The 23,846-nt window shown below is 41.7% G+C and overlaps 1 protein-coding gene across 3 annotated transcripts in view; it reads left to right on the top strand.

Moving 5' to 3' along the window:
• Window positions 1-23,846, top strand: part of Dnajc13 (DnaJ heat shock protein family (Hsp40) member C13) — a 107,033-nt gene that overhangs the window by 75,871 nt on the left and 7,316 nt on the right. For all 3 annotated transcript variants that reach the window (XR_007835858.1, XM_051205901.1, XM_051205911.1), the window contains 17 exons: window positions 299-373; window positions 1,248-1,367; window positions 2,096-2,275; window positions 3,074-3,241; window positions 5,947-6,060; window positions 6,991-7,107; window positions 8,234-8,411; window positions 10,408-10,499; window positions 11,944-12,043; window positions 13,703-13,777; window positions 14,132-14,244; window positions 17,104-17,273; window positions 17,399-17,441; window positions 17,787-17,960; window positions 18,848-19,027; window positions 19,255-19,395; window positions 21,295-21,438. Coding sequence is in view for 2 of the 3 variants with exons in the window: in XM_051205901.1 (XP_051061858.1) it covers window positions 299-373; window positions 1,248-1,367; window positions 2,096-2,275; window positions 3,074-3,241; window positions 5,947-6,060; window positions 6,991-7,107; window positions 8,234-8,411; window positions 10,408-10,499; window positions 11,944-12,043; window positions 13,703-13,777; window positions 14,132-14,244; window positions 17,104-17,273; window positions 17,399-17,441; window positions 17,787-17,960; window positions 18,848-19,027; window positions 19,255-19,395; window positions 21,295-21,438 (2,184 nt within the window). In the remaining variant the exon portion in view is untranslated. The remainder of the gene's footprint in view (window positions 1-298; window positions 374-1,247; window positions 1,368-2,095; window positions 2,276-3,073; window positions 3,242-5,946; window positions 6,061-6,990; window positions 7,108-8,233; window positions 8,412-10,407; window positions 10,500-11,943; window positions 12,044-13,702; window positions 13,778-14,131; window positions 14,245-17,103; window positions 17,274-17,398; window positions 17,442-17,786; window positions 17,961-18,847; window positions 19,028-19,254; window positions 19,396-21,294; window positions 21,439-23,846) is intronic.

The following is a 23,846-nucleotide window of genomic DNA, read 5'->3' on the forward strand; positions in this document are numbered from 1 at the left end:
CAAGCCTCATCTCAGGCTTGTTACCTTAACTTCCCCGGGCACATTAGTGGCTCCTGACAGACAGCTCAGAATCTCTCAGTACAAATGCATTTGGTGCAGTTTTCCCTTTTCCTCTGTTCCAGCAGATTGCACATTTTATAGCAGGACTCAGTGCTGATTTAGAGGTGGTAAAGATAATGTCCCTTATAAAGTAGTCCCTGGGAATGGTTTAAAAAAGCAGCAAGCCCCTTTATTTACTTTTTGCTTTGTACCCTTCAAGTCTAAGTGGAGAGTTAATGGCACACTTCTTCCTTGACAGGTATTACAGGAGGCATTTAGTCGCTGTGTGGCTGTCCTGAATCGCTCCAGTAAACCAAGTGACATGTCAGTGCAGGTGAGGGTAAAAGCCATATTAGATGGGTGGTTTAGACATGAGCTGAGGTGCTCCTTAGAATACAGGTAACTGCCTTCCACCCGACCGAGTTTCTCAAGGGAGAGTGGGTCCGATGATGTGGCTCTCTGGCAGGTTTGCAGGCAAGGCAGGCGCCGCTGGTCGCACCATCAGGACACCACGAAATGTCCTCACTATATTAGCCTCACCCCCACCCCTCTCTCTTTTGGTTTTATAAGATGGGGTTTCTTTGTGTAACAGCTCTGGCTGTCCTGGCACTCGCTCTATAGATCAGGCTGGCCTTGAACTCACAGAAATCTGCCTGCCTCTGCCTCCTGAGTGCTGTAATTAAAGATATACACCATCACGGCCCAGCCCCTTCTCTTTTTAAAAAAGATGGAGAGCAGTTGAGTACTGGCCCTGAGTTTCAGCTGCTATGTTGAGGTAGCTTATATGAAAAGAATTAATGGCACTCTGCTATGTTAGTAAATGTGCAAAAATACTTTAACTAAAAGCTGCATGAGCTTTTTTTAAAATCAAAGTTGAGTGGGTATATATGGCATTAAGTTTACATTCTCTGTTACATGATATTTTGTGTTTTATTGTTTATTTTTTCATAGCACTTTAACATGTTTTTAAAAAATAAACCTATCTTAACTCAGAGGTGGCACAACAACAGGCTGTGATGTGTTTGTCCACAGTATGCTGACTTCTGCATCTATAAGAAATCTTAGGAAGATTTGTCCTAATCTCATCAAAATGTCCTGTTTAATTTTGAAGCTCCACATACAACATTAAGTATCACTCACACATGTGTGCAGATTATCTTCTGTCGTGTCTTACATAAGGACTTGCTTGACTCTTGTGCTGTCTGCAGGTGTGCGGACACATAAGCAGATGCTACAGTGTGGCTGCCCAGTTTGAAGAGTGCCGGGAGAAGATCACAGAGATGCCCGGCATCATCAAGGACCTCTGCCGAGTGTTGTATTTTGGCAAGGTATAGCTCACACCTGTCCTTTCTGGGTATAGTCACTGAGGGTTTTCTTTTTAAACAGCAAGTGCTTGATTTACAGCCATGTGTTTAGCCAAAATTATTTATAAGTATAGTATTCATGTCTTTTAAGTATTCTAGAAACATTGCTGTAAGTGATGGGTTTATTCTTAACTCTGGCCCACAAAAAGTAAGACTGTACTGACATAGCCAGAAGAAGTGAGTCTTAATTTCTAAGGAAGGAAAGAGAGAAGATGAGACTAAAATCTAATAAAAGGACAGGACTTTGTAAAACCTGTGAGGGCTTCTGAGATCTAAGACATGCTGATTCCGTCCCAACCCGGATCTGCCAAGAGAAGCCAGCTCTGAAGATGCTGTGACTGGCTGCGAAGGGACGAGCTGAGTTAAGTAGCAAGGATGGAGGTGCTGACCTTGGAGTGAGGCACCTGGGACTGGGGAACCTAATAGAATTCCCTGCTTCTGCTTGATGCCTTCAGAAGGTTTAGTAGGAACAAGGATGCTGCTGTGAAGCTCAGATCTTTGATTGTATTAGTAGTGTTGCTCTTGTTACTCCATTGTGTTTAGGTGGAAGTGGAGAAAGCTGATTCTCTTGAGTCTCCGCACACTCTATGATATTTTGTTTGGGAAGATAGCTAGCTGGGCATGGGTGCATAGCTAGTTTCCCTAGGCAGTGTCTTTCACCCTGCAAATCAGTTCTGTTCTCTTCCTTGCAGAGTGTCCCACGGGTGGCTGCCCTTGCAGTGGAGTGTGTCAGTTCTTTTGCTGTGGACTTCTGGTTGCAGACACATCTATTTCAGGCTGGAATTTTGTGGCATCTGCTTGGTTATCTGTTTAACTATGACTATACATTGGAAGAGAGTGGCATTCAGAAAAATGAAGAAACAAACCAGCAGGTAACTTTAGCTAAAACCCATGTAGACTTTTAGTAAATATTTAGGAAGTAAAACTTGAGCCATACATAGATGCAATGTCTCAAGATGGCTGTTGACTGCCCCTGAATCTGGCAGACATTCTTTAAATGTAACCCAGAGTGACCTCAAAATCACTACATAGCCCAGAATGTCTTTCCTGTCTCCCAGCTCTCCAGTACAGGGATTATAGCTGTGCTCTACTATGCACAACCACTTTTGATTTTTAACCATTTATGCTTGAGGGATTTAAGGCAAGGGAATTGAAGGAATAGAAATCATGTAATATTTTTTCAATTAGTCAGAGTCAGTATTATGATTTCAGGAGTATATAATAGGGAAATATAATAATGTGTCAGCCTATTGGGACTAGCTCTCCCCAGCATCTTTGTAATTATCTGATTTTTATAATTTTTTTCCTTATATTTCTTGGTTCATATTTGTTGTCATTCATTGCTCATATTCCCAGCACGTGCACCTAGCAATTAGGTCTTCCTCCCTGTCTCTCCCTCTTCACCCTCCTTCCAGGTGATGCTGCAAGACACTGCATTGGGTACAGATGAGCATGTCGGGGGCCAAGGGGTTCCCTGCCTAAAAACAAAATAAATCTTGAATGTATAAGTTTTGTGGTATTGATATTGGTATGCCTATGCCAACTGTTTCCTTGCTGATCGTTAAAATGGTTCTATACAGTATTGATTCCATACTTAATTGTGTCACTTATGTAAGGAAACATACCTACTTTAACATCTTATTTTTTATATGTATATATATATAAAACAGGAAGTGGCCAACAGTCTTGCCAAGCTCAGTGTCCATGCTCTGAGTCGCCTTGGGGGGTATTTGCCTGATGACCAAGCAACCCCAGAAAATCCAACTGTAAGGAAGAGTCTGGCTGGCATGCTGACGCCCTACATTGCTAGAAAGCTTGCTGTGGCTAGTACTGCTGAGGTACGGACTACAACACTAGCTGGGTTTGTGAACAGTACAAAAAAGGAAACAGTACTAAAGGAACTGGATAATCCCAGTTGCTCTGAGATTCCTGAGAATTGAATATTCACTTGCTTGTTCTCTTAGCCAAGAAACTGGGTGTGCTGTGGGTTTATGGCAGTGACAACAGACCTTGGAGTCTAATCTCTGGGGCAGGGCATTAGCTACATGTTTCCTAGCAACAGAGCCCACCATTATCCTTACCAACCTTGAAGCACAAAGGACTAGGACAAGAGAATGAATTGCAGTGATGCTTCCAGTCAGGGACCAAGTTGTTTAGACATTTGTTGTAATTCATAGCTTATTCTTGGTCAAGGTTGAAATGCTGAAAATAGATGCATGCAGCCCATACCCCTGCATACGTACATTTATATCAGTACATGGTAGCTAAGGACACTGCTTCAGCGCCCTCACAACCTGTGTGTCTTCTTTGGTGAGGGTCACTGAGAAGCAGTCTAGGACAACAGCATTAAGGAATTAAACTCTAAAGCTGCACTTGGTAGGCGCTATGCCAAGTGCTTTGGGTAAGAGACGCCTCTGGACATTACAAGACTTCAGTACAGCATGTGGTTGTTAATGCTACATGAAGTCAAGGCCAGCCTTGCCACAGAATGAGACAACCAAGATTGTGAATGAACAGGTTAGACCCCACGTTTGGTGTTAGAGAACCGATGGACTATTGGATCTGCACCAAATGTTAGCATGGTCATCCCTAAGTGATAGGATGGAGGGCCACTTTTTCCTCCTCTTTCCTTCCTCCCCTCATTTCTGTCGTCTTGTTCTTTCATGAGGAAAAATCCCTCAGGGTTCCAAAGTTCCAAGCATGTTTAGAGTCTGAACCCTCACTTGCTTGGTAGCTGTATGTGCCTGAGGTGCTCTGGTACGGGGTTTCAGTTCCCCTGAGGAGGGGCCAGCTGTGTTCTCCCCCAGGTCTTCTGCTCTAGTTCAGTGCTTTTTGTTGACTATAAGCATCCTTTCCAGAAATACCAGAAACTTAAGGGTTACCTTCTGCAGCCTTAAATCTATTTTATTTCAAGAGCAAGTCTATCCATAATTTCTATCTGTACTTAATGAGATATTTATTTGAAACTGCCTGGTCTCAGCGTGAGGATTTTTCTCATCATTATTTTTCTCAAGTAGTCTTTGAAAGCAAGGCTTGGATGACTTTGTAGATGATGAAGCTTACTTGCTGTCTTGGTTACTGTTCTGTTACTGTAAGGAGATGCTATGACCCAGTCAACTTTTTTTGTTTGGAGTTTTTTTGTTTTGTTTTGTTTTGTTTTTTTCAAGACAGTGTTTCTCTGTATTGCTTTGGAGCCTGTCCTGGAACTGGCTCTGTACACTAGGCTGGTCTTGAATTCAAAGAGATCCGCCAGCCTCTGCTTCTCAAGTGCTGGCATTAAAGGCATGCACTTAGTTGGGGGCTTGGTTATTGTCTCAGAAGTTTAATCTGTAATGGGATATTTTCTCTGTCTATCTGGGTCCCACTAGACTGGTTTCTTTCCATCCTCCGAATCCCTGCAGCTGCTATGAAATTACTGCTCAGAGACTTATTATGTATTTATAATTGTTTGGCGATTGGCTTAGGCTTCTTATTGGCTAGTCCTTTCTTAATTATTAGCCCATTTATATTACTCTGTGTATCACCATGTGGCTTTGGCTTACCTAGGTGGTGTCCTGGCATCTTGCTTTCCTGGTGGCTACATAGTGTCTCTCCCTCTATCCTCCTTCTCCCTGCCTCTTTGTTCAGAATTCTCCCTTAGCGAAATTCTGCCTGTCCATTGGCCAAAACAGCTTTATTCATCAACCAATAAGAGAAACATTTAATCATGGCATACAAAGGACATCCCCCATCAGTTAGTCCCTGGTCACCATGTCACAGGAAGTGTGGCTTCTGGCCAGCAATACACTGGAGCAGTCACCGGGAACTTAACATCCCTTTCTGAAGGCAGAGGCGGAGAGGTGAGACTGGGCCTGATGTGTGCATTTAGAAACCCCAAATCCAGTCCCAGTGACACACCTTCTCCACGAGGCCACACCTCCTAATCCTTCCCAAACAGTTCCACCAGCTGGGAAGCAGACATTCAAATATATGTGCCTATGGGGTCATTCTCCTTCAGACACCACACATGTTCTACTTTCTTCCTGGCCTAGAGCTCCAAAGATGAGAAATAGGAACATGTTGCCATTCAAACCCTTGAGGTGTGGAATATGTGTTTATGGAAGCATCAGCTGCCTGCAGAGCTCCTCAGCTACAGCCTGAGTCAGGGTGTAGACTGGAAATCCAATCTGGGCCCACCTCCCATTCTCCATACGAGTATGCTTCATAAAGATGTAGGCTTTGCCTCAAGCATATGTATGTGCAGAATGTATGCTGTGTATTTAGAAACACTTAACTGCTCACTAGATACTTGGGGTACTGTTCACAGAGCAGAACAAAAACTGAGAACTTAATTGAAATCAGGCTCAGATTTCACCCCCACCCCCACTGTCACATTTACTGATAGAAGACCTGTGACAAATAATCCAGCTTTTGTAGCCTTGGTTTTCCTTAACTTTAGCAAGATGGAAATCATCAGCAAGCTTGTCAGACTTACAGATGTACCAACTGCAGTCTGACACTCAAGGCTCCCTGAGTGTCACCTAACAGTATACTGTCTCCTTAGATTCTGAAGATGCTTAACAGCAACACAGAGAGCCCTTACTTGATGTGGAACAACTCTACAAGGGCAGAACTGCTTGAATTTCTTGAGTCCCAACAAGAAAATATGATTAAAAAGGTATGTTACTGTTTATATGCTCTTGGGTGACTTATTCTGATGGAACCTGACTTGATGCAAAATGTGCTATTTACCAATTGGATGTGAAATCAACAGCTTTGGCCACCTCTGATTGGCCCATTTTAAGGATAGCCTGTTGTTGTATAAAATAGTACTTCAGGGTGTTAGTGAGATGGCTCAGCATTTGGGAGTACACGCCGCTCTTCCAGAGGGCCTGAGTTTTATTCCCAACCCCTATAAGTCTATAAGCCAGCTCATAATTCCTGTAACTCCAGCACCGGGGGTCTGACATAACTGCTTCAAAGGTACCTGGGCTCACCTGTGCAAATGCAGACAGGCACACACTATTAAAAATAATAAAAACATCTTTAAAATCTACATCAGGATTTTCTTATTGTTATTACTTACATATAGCTAGCATATTTATAATCATTTTCATGCCCCAAAGTGTTGCTCACGAAATGATTTTCCTGTCAGTCAAAGCTTCCATTATCAAAACTGACGTTTCCTCTTACCCAGCCGCTTCTAATAGAGTGAGAGAATTGGGCGCTTTAATTCAATATATTACTGGTAACTCCCAGTCCGAGTGTGCTCATTTCTTAGCCAGCTCTACCCCCACCCCATAGCATGGCTGAGCCAAGTGTCCACTAGAGGAGTGAGAGGAGCAGTCGTCACCTGCTTTATGTTGCCACTCTAGTTCGTGACTCACCCCAGTGACCTGCTGAGGTTCAGAATGAGTCCTAATAGTCTTAGCAGAAGTAAACGGTCTGCTCTGCTGTGGCTGTGCCTACCCCAGCCGTGTACTACCCACTCGTCACACCACATGTGCCCTCTCTTGGAAGCATTCAGTGACTGTTAAACAAAAGGGTATATTTACAAACTGAGCATCAAATTCTTACATCTAACAGTCTCATTTTTCTTTTTTGAAAGGGTGATTGTGACAAAACTTACGGGGCAGAATTTGTCTACAGTGACCATGCCAAAGAACTGATTGTAGGCGAGATTTTTGTTAGAGTATATAATGAAGTCCCAACTTTCCAGCTGGAGGTAAGTGCTTGGCTTTTAATTTTGTCTGCTAATCATGTTGACTGAAGACTATTACTGTCTTACTCAAGTTGTAAAAACTGGAATTCGTAGCACTTTATTTGCTGAGCTCATTATAAGTTATTCTGGGTAAATATGAGCTTCATCTGGATCACTGATTCTCAGCCTGTGGATCTCAACCCCTTTGTGGTCAAACAACCCTTTCACAGGGCTGGCATATCAAGTATTTACATTATGATTAATAACTAGCAAATTACAGTTATGAAGTAATCTCATGATTGGGGGCTCATCACAACATGAAGAACTGTGTTAAGGGTCACAGCATTGGGAAGGTTGAGAACCACTAATCTAGATTGTTGAAGAAATGAGTTGAAGAATCATGAATCTCAGTAAACAGCTACTTGTTTCTTAGCTGTCCCTTCTATTTTCTGCTTTAGGGGAAAGGCAAAACCTTTGTAGTTGAGTGGCTTTTAGAGAAAGAAGTGAATCATACTGTTTGTGTGTATATGGATGTGTGCACATATGTATGTGAGATAGGGTCTAGCCTTGTGGCCCAGACTGGACTTGAACTCAGACATCTGCAGGAACCTCTCACATAGCTTAAGATTACAGACATTTACCACCAAGCTGGATGAGAAGTAATGCTTTGTTTTAGTATTTGTTCCTGAAATAAGAATTTGCCAAATTATAATGTATATTATTATTTACAGGATATATATTTAACTAGCTAGTTAACAAAAATGAGTTTAATGATTAGAAAAGACCTGTTGAAAAGCTAGCATCTGAATTTCTGCTGTAACTATATGTAATTTTTGTATTATAAAAATACATTTTAATTGTAAAAAAAAAATCTCACATTATGCTCTTATTTAGATTGGTAAAGGGGACAGATATCCTAATCTTAAAATTATAGCAAAATACTGGTAAAAGTGTGTAAGGTCTCAGAAAGTTAAGTAAATTTTAATTGGTTTTGGTTTTTTCCACTCCTTTATGCATAGTTGTATTCCTGTGTAATTATAGTTTAATCACATCCAATCAGTTTCTTGATGCTTTTTCTTTTGCTGTAAAGTTTTCAGGATGGGTTATTAAATGGCATGCACATTGATATATTTGTGTGTGCTTGACTTAGGTTCCAAAAGAGTTTGCTGCAAGTCTCTTGGATTTCATTGGCTCTCAGGCCCAGTACCTTCACACATTCATGGCCATCACTCATGCTGCCAAAGTGGAGTCGGAGCAACATGGAGACCGCTTACCGAGAGTGGAAATGGCACTGGAGGCTCTGAGAAATGTCATCAAATACAACCCAGGTGTGTGATTGTTCCTTGATTCATAGTACCATTGTAACAGAGCAGCCAGAGAGTTCCAAAGCACTCTCAAGTTTATTGTGGAGACTCAGGAAAAAGTCACACTCGGCTCTTCTGCTGTATGTGATATAATAATAAAGGGAATTGACGCCATAATGTCTGCTAAGGCTAGGAGAGAAGCCGAGGCACTGTGTTTAGGAATTGACGCCATAATGTCTGCTAAGGCTAGGAGAGAAGCCGAGGCACTGTGTTTAGAAGAATTCGTGTTTAAGGAAAAATAAATTGAAATAGCACCGTTTGTTAGTGTGAATTTTCACATTACTAGTATAAATTGGCATGTCATACTCAATACGATATAATTTGCATCTGGATACTCATATTTTTTTGAGAATTGTCAGAAGTTTTTGGTATATAAAAATTGAAATATTAAAAAGGGTGAGAGTTCTTCTTTTAAGTGTCTTTTAAAGGACATTGAGAAAGTTCCAGATGACCATCGTAGCTGCCTGGCTTAGGTGGGTATAGTGCAAGTAAAGTGAGGTCCTAGCACAGCCTTCGTTTCTAGCTTATGCCAGCAGAGGGAGAACCTAAAACAGCACAGATTCACAAATCTGTATCTCTTTATCTTAGAATTATTCATTTTTATTTTATGTCCATTGATGTTTTGTCTACATGTATGTCCATGTGAGGGTGTCAGATACTCTGGAACTGGAGTTACAGACAGTTGTTAAGCTGCCATTTGGGTGCCAGGAATTGACCCTGGTCCTTTTAAAGAGCAGACAGTGCTCTTAATCACTGAGCCATCTCTCCAGCCCCAATTTAAATTTCTTTAAAGTATTCATTTATCCTCCTCAATGAATATTGAAGTGCTATTAGAATTTTTGGCTTTTTGTCATTTGCCAAAATTTTGTTCAAATAACCAGGAACAACATTAGGAAAAATTATCCATTCACAAAGTACATTGAGATGTTATTTTTTAAATCACAAAGACATCATCATTCTGTTTTGTTTGGGGTTGTCATCGTAAACTACTACTTGTATTTTGAGGCACAGTGAAGCTTCAATATAGGAAGTCTGTGGTTTACAACTAGTAAAGAACCAAGGTCTTGTCTTAGGGCTGTGTTGTTCTCCATGTTCTCCTGCATTCCACTGATTAGTTTTGACAGTTCTTACCTATGAAGAAGTGGTTTGGAACTGAGTTTAAAAGTAGCCTATTGAATATTTTTAGACTTCTGGGGGAAAAGGCATCTAGGACCTGGAAAGATTACAGATTACAGAACGTGCATGCTAAACAAAACCTGTTCTGTTTTTCTTGATTTAACAAGACTGCCAGCAGATATATGGAATTGAAACTAAGTAGGTAGGAATGAAAGCATTGTTCTGTTAGGAGGTATCCGTGATGTGTGCATCTCAAATTGATTGTGGGGCTGTCTTCAGGTGGTGCAGTTCTATCCCAGTCTTAATTAAAGGTTAAATGATGTTGAATTCTCCCAAAATAACAATTACATTGAGGGGGTAACCCTACAGTCTTTCAGTTTTTCAGAACATTATCATCTGCAAAGTTTGTTCATGACGATGAATAATTGAGGTTCTCCTACCCCCAAAAAAGCCCAGTAACAACTCCCCACAGTGCTTTGAGTCAACTTACATTGTGTTGAGCTGTGTTCATATGTGTCCTGAGGCTCGTACAACCTTTGGGCTATAGGTTGGAGACTACTGGTAGAGGTAATAAGTAAAATTACTTTCTATTTAAAAAGTTTTTAATTGTATTTGGATGGATTATTTGAAAATTTTCTTGTTTTTAGCTTGGGGCTAGAGGTAGCCATGTAAGCAGACCAAAGAAACTTAAATATTCTGCTCTTTGATGATTAACACACTGTGCAGCTTCCAGACACTCCTCAGAGTTTCAGAGACAGGATTCATAGCAAATAGCTGTGTGTTTTCCAGAGGCCTACAGTTGTGTCTTGTGTAACTAAAATAACTACTTGTTCTCATTCCCTAGGCTCTGAAAGTGAATGCATTGGGCACTTTAAGTTGATATTTTCCCTGCTGCGAGTCCATGGAGCTGGTCAAGTGCAGCAGCTGGCTTTAGAGGTACAACTGTTTTGTGCTAAGGAAAATTGTATCTCCAACCTTTTACTGTTGGTGTGCTGAGACTCGATAAATTACTATCTGAAGTTGATGGAAGTCTGTTATGTTCATTTTGTCTGTTAGGTCAAATTCATTTAGTTTTGAAGTTGAATTAATGTAATTATGAATATAACTTTAAAGAGCAAATGCTGGACACTGTCATTCTGGGTGGTTCTATCTGTAGTGGTTGGCGTGCATCAGGGCTTGGGTGTATTGTACAGAGCCATGTGGAGCATGTTAGGGACTAGGCTTTACTGGAAAGCTTAGTAGCCATAGATCAGCAAGAGGAGAGAAGGCAGTTCCCTGTCTTAGTGCCCACAGAAAGACTGTTACAACCAGGATCAATCTACCTCTTTTCTCTTTAGATTCTCTCCCTCCTTGTAGACCTAGCACAAAAGTAACCATTTCAGCAAGGCTGAAGCTTCCTGCCCCTGATCATGGTCATGTTTGTCCAGTCAACTCTGAGTGAGGAATTGCAGTCATTCTCAAATAGCCCTGTCATTATAATACATGGTTCATTACCAAAAACACCACTTTAAACCTTGCTGGAGCGAGTACAGTAGCTTTAAAATAATAATAATAATAAACCAGCAACAATAACAAATAACAAAAAACACTGTGTAATGTGTCCTATGATTCTTTTCAGTTGATCATGTTCTTAATAGGATAGTGAACATTAAAGTCATCAGAAAGCATTGACAAGCATATTCTTTGCATAGAGAAACACACTTTGCTATTTCCTTCAGAAATTTTGTAACATTTTAATGGAACATTATTAGATCTAGAATACAGTATTCTGGAATGCTGAACCTGGTTCAAGTGGCATCCGTCCTCCACTATAAATAGTGGCTGAACTCAGAAGCAGCTTTTCTCTGACAGAAAGATGCACCAGTCTTTATAATGGAGGTTAGAGAAGCCTGTTGTGTTAGCTGCTAGGGATATTCCTCCCAAAGTGAGAGAAAGCCATAGTGAAGACCCCCCCCCCCCATCTATCCCCATCTGTGACCACAGTTACTGTCCCCCACCTGTGACCACAGTCCTGGAAGGCATTCTGTGTCAGACAGATGGTTTCTCAGACTATCAAATTAGTAATAGCCAATCTTCTGAAATTAAACTCTTCTAAAATGTGTTTTGTCTTCCAAATATTTTTGTCGCTTATGAAACCATCTCTTAAGACTGGAGAGATAGCTTAGAGGTTAAGGGCACTGACTGCTTTTCCAGAGGCCCTGAGTTCAATTCCCAGCAACCACGTGGTGGCTCACAACCATCCATATGAGATCTGATGCTCTCTTCTGGCATGCAGAGATACATGCAGGCAGAATACTGTATAATAAATAAATATTTTTTTAAAAAGCCATCACTTAATTTAGGATCAAAATTATTTACTATCCTGTTGATTAATTTTCAGGTTGTGAATATAGTGACATCCAACCAAGACTGTGTCAATAATATTGCAGAATCCATGGTTTTGTCCAATTTGTTGGCTCTTCTACATTCCTTGCCATCAAGTAGGTATATGCACAGATGGAACTTTGGAAACCACAGCATAGTAGTTGATAGGGCACAACAGATCACAGTTGATACAAGACTCGAGACATGTCATTTATGTTGAATTTTGGAATATTTATAGAGTAGTACTCACCATATTAGATTTCTTTTTCTAATTATGTTTTGTATAAATTAATGAAATTATGATGTTTCTTATATAAAAGTAGAAAGTTGGAGAGTGAAAGAAGTCTAAAACCAAAGGAAAATAGCTGGAAATATCAGTTTGTTGAGCATAGTCTAGGCATGAGTAACTAAAATGAGATGCCCTTCCATGACTTGTTATTATTGGAAGGTCTTGGGTACTAGAAAGTATGCTTAAGGTAGTGGTGACTGCTTTGAACTTAGTCCTGTGCCCTTTTTCTTTTATTAGTTTGATACCCATAGATATTTACCACCAAGATGACTGTGCAGTACGGCAGCCTGATCCTGAATACAGCCTGTACTGATGCATGTTCCTTGAAAGCAGTACAGTTGTCCATTGTTACTAGTTGGTCATTGTACTGGTTCTAGCCTTAAGATTTGTTTCGTTGGAGGAAGGTATTGAGGTTTCAGCCAATTACAGCATAGCTTCAATTACAGAAGACATATTGAGACACATTAACTAGTCAACTTCACTAACTTCTGAATGCTTACCTCTCTTCAGTCTTGAAAGAGGGGCCCTCCTTGATCATCTTGTGTTGTCATTTCTTCATATGTAATTGAGTGGAGTTGCATTTTTCTTGAATAGTGTTTTCTTTTGAATAAATAACAAACTTGGAATAGTTCTTTAAAATGACAGCACTTGGGAATCAGAAGCAGATGGATTTCTGTGAATTCCAAGCCATCCAGGGTTACTTTATGACATCCTGTCTCAAAAAAAAAAAAAAGAAGAAGAAGAAAAGAAAATCAATAAAATAGCACCTTCAGAAGCCATTTGCAGATTATTATTGTCATATCTACAAGCTTAGGTGGCTTGACAATGTAAAACCAAATTTATTACTGCTCATTTATATAGGGTAGCCAGCACTAAAATAGCTTATATTTAGATATTTCAGCCAATTCTCGATGCTCAACAAGGAGCATTGTTATCATTTTAATCTCTGCCCAGTGCTTGTCAACCTTTCTTCTCTTTGTCTCTTCCTTCCTTTAACCTCTTACCTGTCATTCCCACTTGGCTCTGAAGGCATAAAGAGGCCAACCAGACAGGCTGTGGCCAAGGAGTGCAACACTGATTTTTAGTTATTCTTACTCCTGGTTCCCTAAGATAGTAACAGTGGATAGAAATCTTAGGCGCCTACTAGGGTGTCCTCTGGATATTAGGAAGTGATGATTTGGGAGGTAGGAAGATGGTATATAGCATAGTGGCCACGAGTGTGGACTTCAGAAGGAAACAGATGTGGGCAGGAAAATGCCATTATATTATAGCGATACCACTAAGTCACTATGAGACCTTGGATTGGGTGAACTGGTCCTTAGCTTCATCAAGGCTGAGCCATAGCAGTATTTGTCTTGCTGGTTATTGTGAGGGTAGAATGTGATACACTGTGACATCTGCCTAAGGGTCTGGCACACATTGATGCCCTGTACATGTGCACTGATGGGGTTGATGTATCCCTTGACATGTCTCCATTGCTCTACAGGCCGTCAGCTTGTTCTGGAGACACTCTATGCTTTGGCATCAAATACAAAGATAATCAAAGAAGCCATGGCAAAGGGTATGTATATACACAATTCTTTCTCATCCATCCAGCTCAGTGTACTGTCGTTTACTTTGAGCTGTCTTACAGTCTGGTGATGTAGAATGCATTCAAATATTAATGGTTTGAAAATTAAAACAGCTAGCCAGGCATAAGTGGATGGTGGCCCTGTTTCCCAGCTACACAAGGTTGAGACAGGAAGATTGTGTGAGCCAAGGACTTCGGCTCAAATTGGGCAAAATATTAAGACTTCATTGAAAGACAGAATTATCAGAAGATGTAGTGAGTTAAAATTAGGTGGAAAGTGAATAGAAACTGCTGATGAGAAAGTCACTTTCTGCATATAAGCATTATTATTATTTTCTTTCATAGGAGCTTTGATTTATTTACTGGATATGTTCTGCAATTCAACACATCCACAGGTTCGATCCCAGACAGCAGAACTTTTTGCTAAAATGACAGCAGATAAACTAATAGGTCCAAAGGTAAGCACAAAATATCAGTTACTCTGGTAATTATTTCATGACATTTGATTTCAGGTCTGTCTGGGATGGCAAGAACAGGAAGTGCTTTTCTGTGGAAGCTGAGGTTGTACTGAAACTCAGAAGGCTCAAGAGAGTGGAGCAGAGTGATTGCTGCTTATCTCTCTTGAAGAGAGGGCAGGGCTAGGGAGATGGCTCAGTGTGTATGGGTGCCAGCTGTGTAAGCAAAAAGACCTGGGTTTGAATCCCCAACACCCTGATACAAAGAAGCGGATAGCCCTGTGTATCTGTAGACCCATCTTGGGAAGCAGGGGAGGAGCTCACACATGCTCAACTGGTCTGTTATAATAGGAAAGGAGTGTTGAAGCTGCGCTGCTGCAGTCAAGTGTTGATGGCAGAGTGGGCCAAGCCCCTGCCCAGCCCTGCAGGGCACAGCTGCATGGCATAGGCGTGGCACCACAGGTGAGGGTAAAGTTTGCTCTGCATAAATCCTCAGTCAGGTGTGCAGGTTAAGAGTCAAGTTAAATTCTCAGCACTGGAAAGACTCTAACTTCAGAGCACTGCTTACAAATGAAAAGATGGGCCATTCATCCCACAGTGGAACACCCTGAGACTCAATAGGAAGAATACAGTTGTGTACAACAGGGCCAGTAACTTAATATGCCCCGGTAGACCATGTTACAGAAACTTAGAAAGGGGAAGACTCGGTAGTTAAGACAGTTTAAGTAAAATTAAATTTGCTTTTGAATCAGTCTAATAGCATAAATCTACTTAAGTCTGACATTGGAAATTCATCTGCACAGTCTTAGAAATAGAGCTACAACAAGTGTCTGCCAACGGTGTGTGGCTCAGTGCTGGAGTGCTTGCCCAGCAGACATGAGGCCTTGAGTGTAATCTCCCAGCACTACAGGAAGAGTGGTGTAATGGTTCGCTTACAGAGAAGCCATTGCTCCAAATTCATGAGCACAGTTCAGTTTGGGCTTTAAACCTTGAAATATCTTAAAATATGACATAAATTATTTGGATGCTTCTTTAAAAATAGATCCTAAACTGTAAGAAAGCAGTTTTAAACCTGTCAGCCATTTCTGCCCTGAAATCACAGAGAATTACACCAAGGTTGTTATGTGCTGATTAATAGTGAATAGGACTAACCAAATACCTTTCAGAAAGTGGTTTTGTTAAAACTTTGAAAAGTACAAGTGATGGGCAAGCTAACAGGCTGAGTGGCCTGGGGTCATAGGTGCCAGTGTGGTTTGTAAGCCGAACTCTTGCTTTACGGATCTCAGACTTGGGCTGTGAACTTAGTTTATGACACAGTGTAACTTATCTTTAGGTGTAAATGTCTTTAGATTCACAGAGAGGAAGTTAAAAAGTCATTAACTCCTACTTTAGCTTCCAGTGCTGCTTAGGGCTGTGTTTTCTGAGCCTTGGGAATGTGCTGTTGTGCAGTATGGTCTGGTAAAGAATGGTTCTTTCCTTCAGGAGGCTGATGGCCAGGAAGTGTTTCCCTGCTTTGTTCTCTGTAGAAGGGGATTGTTTTGTGAAATCATTTTATGGTATCTCTGCACACAGGAGTACAAGCAGGAGTAAGCCTAAGCCTGTCAGTGTCTTGTTCACTGCATTTAGCAATTTTATTTACTGAATAAGAAATACCCTTCTGTGGGGATGGCTATTAGAAGTTGAAGCTAAGCCAGGCAGTGGTGGCACTTGACTTTAATTCCAGCACTAGGGAGGCAGAGGCAGGTGGATTGCTGTGAGTTCAAGGTCTGACTGATCTACAGAGTTAGTTCCAGGACAGCCAATACTACACAGAGAAACCCTGTCTGAAAAGAAGAGGAGAAGAAAGAAGAAGTTGTTGAAGCTAAATCTATGACGAGTACTTGTACAGAGCTTTTGGCATTTGTGTGTATATGTATGTGTGTAGTGTGTATACTAACTTCATGTATAGGTCATAGAATATGCATCTCTGTATGTCAGGAGCCAAGAAAATACCTAGCAAATGAAGTTTCCACAAGACAAGATTTGAGCACAGTCTGACATGGAAGGAAAAGGTGTCTTCCCAGCCCTGTTTTCCCTTTGCCCTCGTGCCCCCCACCCCCAGTTTTCATATATATTATATGCTGAATCTTCATGTGTGTGTCTGTAGGGGATGTGATTCATGCTTGGGACTGAACCCACATCTTCTCTGTCCCTGAGCTGACCCCAGCCCCTGTATTTCAAAGCTACCATTATTAAAGTCCTTTTTAGACAGACAGGCAGTGTGCCCTAAAGTACAGTGGAACAAAATAAATGCACTAAGGACTGCTGTAGGACATAGATGCAGTGTGAAAAAGTTAGTTTGTGGGAGTATAGAGGCAGAGAAACGGGGGGACAAGCCAACTAGTGGTTGTACAGAGGATTCTGGAAAGCACACAAGGCTTCTCGGTTTTTTTTCCCTAGGTGGATATGTTGGATGATCAGTCTTTCTGTTTTCAGACAGGGTCTCACACTGTAGCTCAGGCTAGCCTGGAACTCCCTACATAGCCTAAGCTGCCTTGAACTCATGTCAGTCCTCTGGCCTCAGCCTTGTGAGTGCTGGGGTGGCAGGCATGAGGTACCACATCCAGCTTGAGTTTTTTCAGGGTTTTAACTGTAGGGAGCAGAGAAGAAACTGGATAAATAAGTATGGCAGGTCATAGACTTGTAAAATTACTTTTTCGTTAATCCAGATTTATCTCTTCTCAGTCTTCAGGTCTTTTAAGGATCATTAACTACATCTCACGCATAGCACAGATTGCACTGCTGTCTTAGGAAACTTGGAAGGACAAGTCAAATATTGAGATGTTTCCAGTGGCCCTTAAAACTCTGAACTTCCTCCCCTAGGTTCGAATCACATTAATGAAATTTCTACCCAGTGTGTTCATGGATGCCATGAGAGACAACCCTGAAGCTGCTGTGCATATATTTGAGGGAACTCATGAAAATCCAGAACTGATCTGGAATGACAGTTCCAGGGATAAGGTGTCTACAACTGTGAGAGAGATGATGTTAGAGTAAGTAAAGATGGAGTCCCAGGGATGGGTGTGGCCCTGCCCTGCCTGGCCCCTCTCCAATACTTGTTCTGAAGGTTAATTTGACTAAAGTTTAGTGTTCTTACCCTCTTTTTTTCCCCTCCAAGGCACTTTAAAAACCAAAGGGATAATCCTGATGTGAACTGGAAGGTAAACTACACTTTTATTTTCTAGGGTTTTTGCTTTGTATTCTTGTTGTTGTTTTGTTTTTTAAATTCCTGTTGAGTGGGTTTGTCAGGCTGTGGCTGTCAATTACTCCATTATTAAGACATGTGGGTATGCTCATGGAAAGGGTTCAAACAGACATAAGAGTCATAGAACTTACACTAGAACTAAATGACAACGAGGAAATTTTGTGTACAGCAGTTGTTACTGACAGCTATCTTTGTACTAGTTTATAGTGTGCAGATTTCATACCGATCTTTCATTTCCTGCTTCACAGAGGAATGGTAATGTGAGATGACTCACCTGTGATTCCTTCCCCTCTCTTTAAAGTTGCCTGAAGATTTTGCTGTGGTGTTTGGAGAAGCGGAGGGTGAACTCGCTGTTGGAGGAGTTTTCTTAAGAATCTTCATTGCACAGCCAGCTTGGGTGCTGAGAAAACCCAGAGAATTTCTTATTGCACTGTTAGAAAAATTAACTGAGCTCCTGGAGAAGAACAGTCCACATGTAAGTTTCTGTCATCAACAGAACACTTCAGAGAGTTTGCTGAATATACCAGTTACATTTCCCTCCAAACCTCATCCTCACTGACCAGGGAAAATAGGCTGCCTCTAGGGTGGTAGCTCCAGGGCTGGAGTCTGTAGTGGTAGAGTGTAGAGTGCTTACATAGCATGTGCATGGCTCAGAGATGGATCTCCAGCACTGCGGGAAAATAAAATCTCAGAATAGAGGCTACATTTGGATTTAAATGTATATGTTGAGAGAAAGGGAAAGGGAATGGAAGAGGTGTGTGTCTTTGCAAGCCGTGACCTACTGTAGGAAGACGGTAGTGGTAGCCTGATGTACTAAATACAGGTTAAACATTCTATTCAGAAAATAGAAAAGTCTTGGGTGCTCTAAAATCAGAACCCTGAATTATCATAGTGATGCTCAAAGCCAGGTAGCAAAGTCTATGTCAATCTCTAGGGTCTGAAGCACTTCTGGATTGAAGCGTTTCAGATAAGGAGTTGTTGGCCTGTAATAGGACTTCTTGTAGAACTGGGAGAAACACCAACTACTCCTGCATTCTTTTAGATTCTTGCTGCTGTCTCACAGTAAGGAGCACGTGTATAACTATGTCTTAAATTGTCACGTAGTCATTTAGGAATTATCTCTGGCATAAAAACACAGTATAACTGTCCTGGTAGGGCTGTGATGGCTCATTCTTACGTCCTTAGAATTGTGCCTTTTATCAGAGGGGGAAAAAAAAGTCTGCTGCTCTGTTAGGATGTGGGAATAAGATTTCAGATGTCAGCACTTGGAACTTTTGGATCCCTAATTTTGAACAACAAATGTTGTAAGGCTATTTAAGAACTTTATCAGAGCTTTGCGGTTTGTGTGTTTGTTCCTCCCAGGGAGAGACTCTGGAAACCCTGACAATGGCCACAGTTTGTCTCTTCAATGCACAGCCTCAGTTGGCAGATCAAGTCCCACCATTGGGCCATCTTCCCAAAGTTCTCCAGGCGATGAATCACAGAAACAATGCCATCCCTAAGAGTGCTATTCGGGTTGTCCACGCCCTGTCTGACAATGAGGTAGTAATGAATCCAGTCAGGAGCCCAGAGCTCCAAAGTATATCTGTGTCCCCTTGACGACACTTCAGAGTGTGCCTCTTTCTATCAGCTTCAGTGATTAGTAAAGATGGAACTTACTCCCTCTGAAACAGGAAAGTGGGTTTTAAATTACATTTTGTTGCTGTGGAACTCACTTTGTTGTGTATAACATTCTGCTCTACAAGTATCCTTGTCTTTTGGGTCCTTAGCTGTGTGTTCGAGCCATGGCATCTTTGGAGACCATTGGCCCACTGATGAATGGAATGAAAAAGCGAGCAGATACAGTTGGTCTGGCCTGTGAAGCAATTAATCGAATGTTCCAGAAGGAGCAGAATGAATTAGTAGCACAGGTAAGTGACTCTCTGTGAGCACTGTTTTGGGAAAACAGACATTCTAGACAGATATTCTGTAGCTGAGGTCTTAGGACTTTGTGAATGCCCATTTTCCATTTTGCATTTTGTATGCACAGAAAAGTTAAAGTCTCACCAACTTTTTCTTTTTCTTTTTTTTTTTTTTTTTTTTTTTTTTTTGACATTCATCCTTAACTTCTTTGTAAAAATTACTTCATCTTCTTTGGATTCTGTTCATTCATTCCTTGTTTCTTTAGAATCATGTTGAAATTTGTGTTATTTTCACAGATACTACTCACCTAGGAAGAATCAGACTTGGTAGATATTGTTGTACACTGACACTGAAGGGAAAAAGTAAACTCAGGCAAAAGCAAGCTTTGTTGTTCTGGGTACAAGTAATACATAGCCTCACCCGTGTTGCTCTCATGCTTCTGGAAGCAGAGAAGGGTGGTTAGTTACCAGAGACCAGGGTGGGGAATGGGGTGGAAAGTTTAGTGGGTCTGCTGCACTGTGGTGACTGCAGCTATGTGCCATATATAAGAATAAATTTAAATATCCTTATAATAAAAAAATACTTGAAGCCATAATTTTGTCCATTAGCTTGATATTTTAGGGTTTCTATTGCTGTGAAGAGACACCATGACTAATTGGGGCTATTTAATTGGGTTTAATCCATTATCATAGTGAGTGGTATGCAGGCAGACATGATGCTTGAGAAAGAGCTAAGAGTTCTATATCTTGATCCGTAGGCAACAGGAAGTGAGCTATGTCACTCTGGGTATAGCTTGAGCATAGGAGACTTCAGACCCCCCCTCCCCCCCCCCCGTGGTGACATACTTCCTCTGACAAAGCCACATCTCCTCCAGCAAAGCTACACCTCCTAATAGTGTCACTTACATTTTCTTTCAAGCCACCATACATTGAACAGATACACCATCACATCACTTTGTATCCCATAAAAATTATAAAAGTAAAAAGTAATACAAAACTTCTCAGTTACCTTTCATCTTCGAAGCCTTTTGTTGGCAAACCCTGCCAGATGACAGAGTGACATCAGTTGTCTTTAAACTGAAGACAAACCCCTACATCTTGCCTGGGCATCTGCTTCTCATGACCTCTCCCTTCAGCTTCTTCCTCAACCCCCTCTCCACCCCCGGAAACAGGCAGAGGTACAAAGTGGGCATAGAGAAGGTTGAGTCTGAGCTAACTGATATAAGATAGTCTACCTCAGATGGCTCTATGTCCCAAGTCTGACAGCTGACTTCTCATCTGAAGTGACGGTAACATCAGGTTCATCTCACTGGTTTGTTAGAAGGAAAGGATATACCCACCTTATGTTTACTTCTACCTCCCTGCATTCTGTGAAAAGATACCATGTTAAATTTAGCTCTCTCAAGCTGCTAACTAAATGATGACTGCAGAGAAAGATGTTGTAGGAAGATACAAAAGGTATCAAAGTCCTTCAAGGCTGCTGCCTATTAGAGTGACACCTTTAATGTAGGCGGCCCTGCTACAGTGGCTCAAAACTTGGTTTTGTCCCTCCTGGGTCTAGGTGCAAGTTCCATTATGTCCAGCTCTATGGTATACACTTGTTTCTTTTCCCTTTGTGCACTGATTTTCTTACCTGAAATAATAAATGTGTCTTCGTTCAGTGTTAGGAAGATTACATAATTGATGTATAGTATTTAGAAGGGTTGGTTGGTAGACGTGAATAAAAATCATGTTATATAAGAATGCTGTTTCCATTTGATACTAAAATAAAAATCTGCATTTGCATTGAAATGCTAAGAACAGGTTGCCTTACTTACTGTAGATATGATCCTGGGGGTGAAATTACATCTTCAGTAATTGGTGGACACTTTCTTCATTGTGCTCATCTAAGTGCTTGCTTCTTTCCAGGCTCTGAAAGCAGAGTTGGTCCCATACCTCTTAAAGTTGCTTGAAGGTGTAGGTCTTGAAAACATAGACAGTCCTGCTGCCACTAAGGCCCAGATTGTTAAAGCTCTCAAGGCAATGACTCGAAGTCTGCAGTTCGGAGAACAGGTGAGTCTGCAAGAAGCACCTTTGTGCTCCTGACTAAAAAATATGTTCAAGGTCAGGGTCTTGGCTGTGGGTGATCCGAGAACCTGTATTTGAATCCACTTACAGGAGTGGTATAACTGCTTCACAGCTGCAGGAAAAGCACGGGTTGTGCCTGACAGGCATGCAGGGGAATTCTTTTTTTCTTCGTAGTGACAGTGTGTTCTGTGTTTCAGGTAGAAAACTAGTAAGAGTCTTAGTGTAGAAGAATTTGAAACAGTTAGTATAGAATTGGGTGCCATTGAGAAGATCTGAACATCATTTAAATTCTCTTTATTAGTGCCTGAAAAGTGCCAGTTTGTTTTCCCTTTACACAGTACTGTGCAGTAATGGTTTCAGCTGCACGTATGCTATTCCAGGCCTCTTAAGGAATTTACTTTTCATCTTAGCTTTTGATTTATTTCATTCACATGTGAAGGTCAGAGGACAGTTTGCAGGAGTCTGTAGGTCCTGAAGATTGATTCAGGTTGTCAGGCTAGGCAGAAGGCACTTTACCCACTGAGCATCTCTTCAGCCCCTGTTTTTGTTGCTTCTGAAGCCTTTGTTTTCTTTATTGAAGTGAAGTGTGTGTAGTGTGTCCGTTTCTTTTCCTGTTGCTCTGACAAACTGCTAGGGCAATTTTAGGGAAAGGAGCTATCTCTGGCTCACAGTTCAAAGTGCATCATGGTCAGGAAGTCGGGGTGGCAGGAGTCGATTATTCTGGCTCACAGTTGAGGGTCCACTGTGGCTGAAAGTCAGGGTGGTAGGAGCTTGAAGCAGCTGGGCACATTGTATCCACAGTCAGGGAGCACAGGGGGATAGTATCTGCTGCTGCTCACCTACCTTCTTTACACTTGGAGTCCGGGATGCCACTGGGGGATGATGCCATACACAGTGAACAGGTCTTCCCACACAAGGCAGTTTTCCACAGACATGCCCAGTAGCCCATCTGCAGGTGATTGTAGATTCTGTTGACAGTTAACACCAACCATTTAAACTCCAGCCCTTGCCACCTTGCCATGCAGACACATTATTTTTTAAGGTATAATCCTCCACAGATTATCCTCAGAGATTTGTGACCATGTTATTACATGAAACACACTCATTCCAACTTTTCAAAGTCCCCATGGTCATCAACAGTTGTGACACTTTAAAATTCTAAACTGCCTTACCTGTGTGTTTCTCTAAAAGTAAAACAAAGTTACATGCATATGACACAAAAGTGAGCTGTTGCGGGTACTCTTCCCGCCAGCCGCCTGGGTCCTGCCACCGCTTCAGCCCCCCAAATCAACACACAGACGCTATATTAATTCTAAAACTGTTGGCCAATGTCTAGGGCTTCTTATTGGCTAGCTCTGTCTTAATTACTAACCCATTTCAGTCCATCTGTGTATTGCCATGAGACTGTGGCTTACCCGGTGATGCCCAGCATGGTGTTACCCCTCCGGCAGCCTACATGGTGACTGCCCAGTGTCTCCACAGAGGAGAGAGTGATTTCCTGTTTGTCCCTGCTTAGATTCTGATTCTGTCCAGCTATGTCACTTCCTGCCTGTCTGTGCAGACCTCCAGACCTCCATGTTAGCTAGTGGTGGGTTCTACCCAGCTGTGTCACTTCCTGGGATCACATGTTGACCCCTCTGCCTATACTTCCCAGAATCCTCCTTGTCTCCTAGTGCTACCTATCATCCTGTCATCATCTGTTTTATTCATCAACCAATAAGACAAACATACACAGAAGAACATTCCCCATCAGCAAGCAGGCAGGCTTAGCAAGGAATGATCAGGCCAAAGCAAGACAAAATGTAGTGAATACTAAAGCCCAGCTCTGTTGTAGCCTCTGAGGCTCTGTTGCAGCCCCTGGGCTTCAGAGACCTTCTGCTTTCCCATGGATCCAGGGTTTCCACTGCAACTTAGGCTCTGCTCTGGTAGCCTCATGCAGTAGCCTCCCGGGGACTCTGCAGGCACTCCCCACTAAGGACCTTGTCTGGCTTCAGCTGCTCTTGTGACCTCCGTAAATGTTACTTCTTTCATGTCTTTAAGACCAATACTACATGGATGGTGTTGCCAGGTTCTGCCACCAGCTCAGGAGGGTTCCACCCCCACTAACACAGCTGCATTGACTTCTGTGTTTTGACCCTGTGTGTTAGCACTTCCTAGTGGTTGTTTTTTTGAGGAATTGGAAAACCATTTAGGTCCCCTCCCTTTAAATAAATGAATCTGAGGGGTGGGGTTTTGTCCCAGGGCGGTTTTTTCTGTTGTCCCAATGCAATAGGGTGCTGACCTCATTAGCATCAGCCTAAATGTTCTCCCCTGTTGGACTTTCTTCTGCCATACAAATTAGTTTATTATCTTTAAACTAAACTTCACCCAAGTTCTCAAGAATTAGTCCAGAT

This window comes from Phodopus roborovskii, unplaced genomic scaffold (assembly GCF_943737965.1).
Source record: "Phodopus roborovskii unplaced genomic scaffold, PHOROB, whole genome shotgun sequence".
Classification (NCBI taxonomy): Eukaryota; Metazoa; Chordata; class Mammalia; order Rodentia; family Cricetidae; genus Phodopus; species Phodopus roborovskii.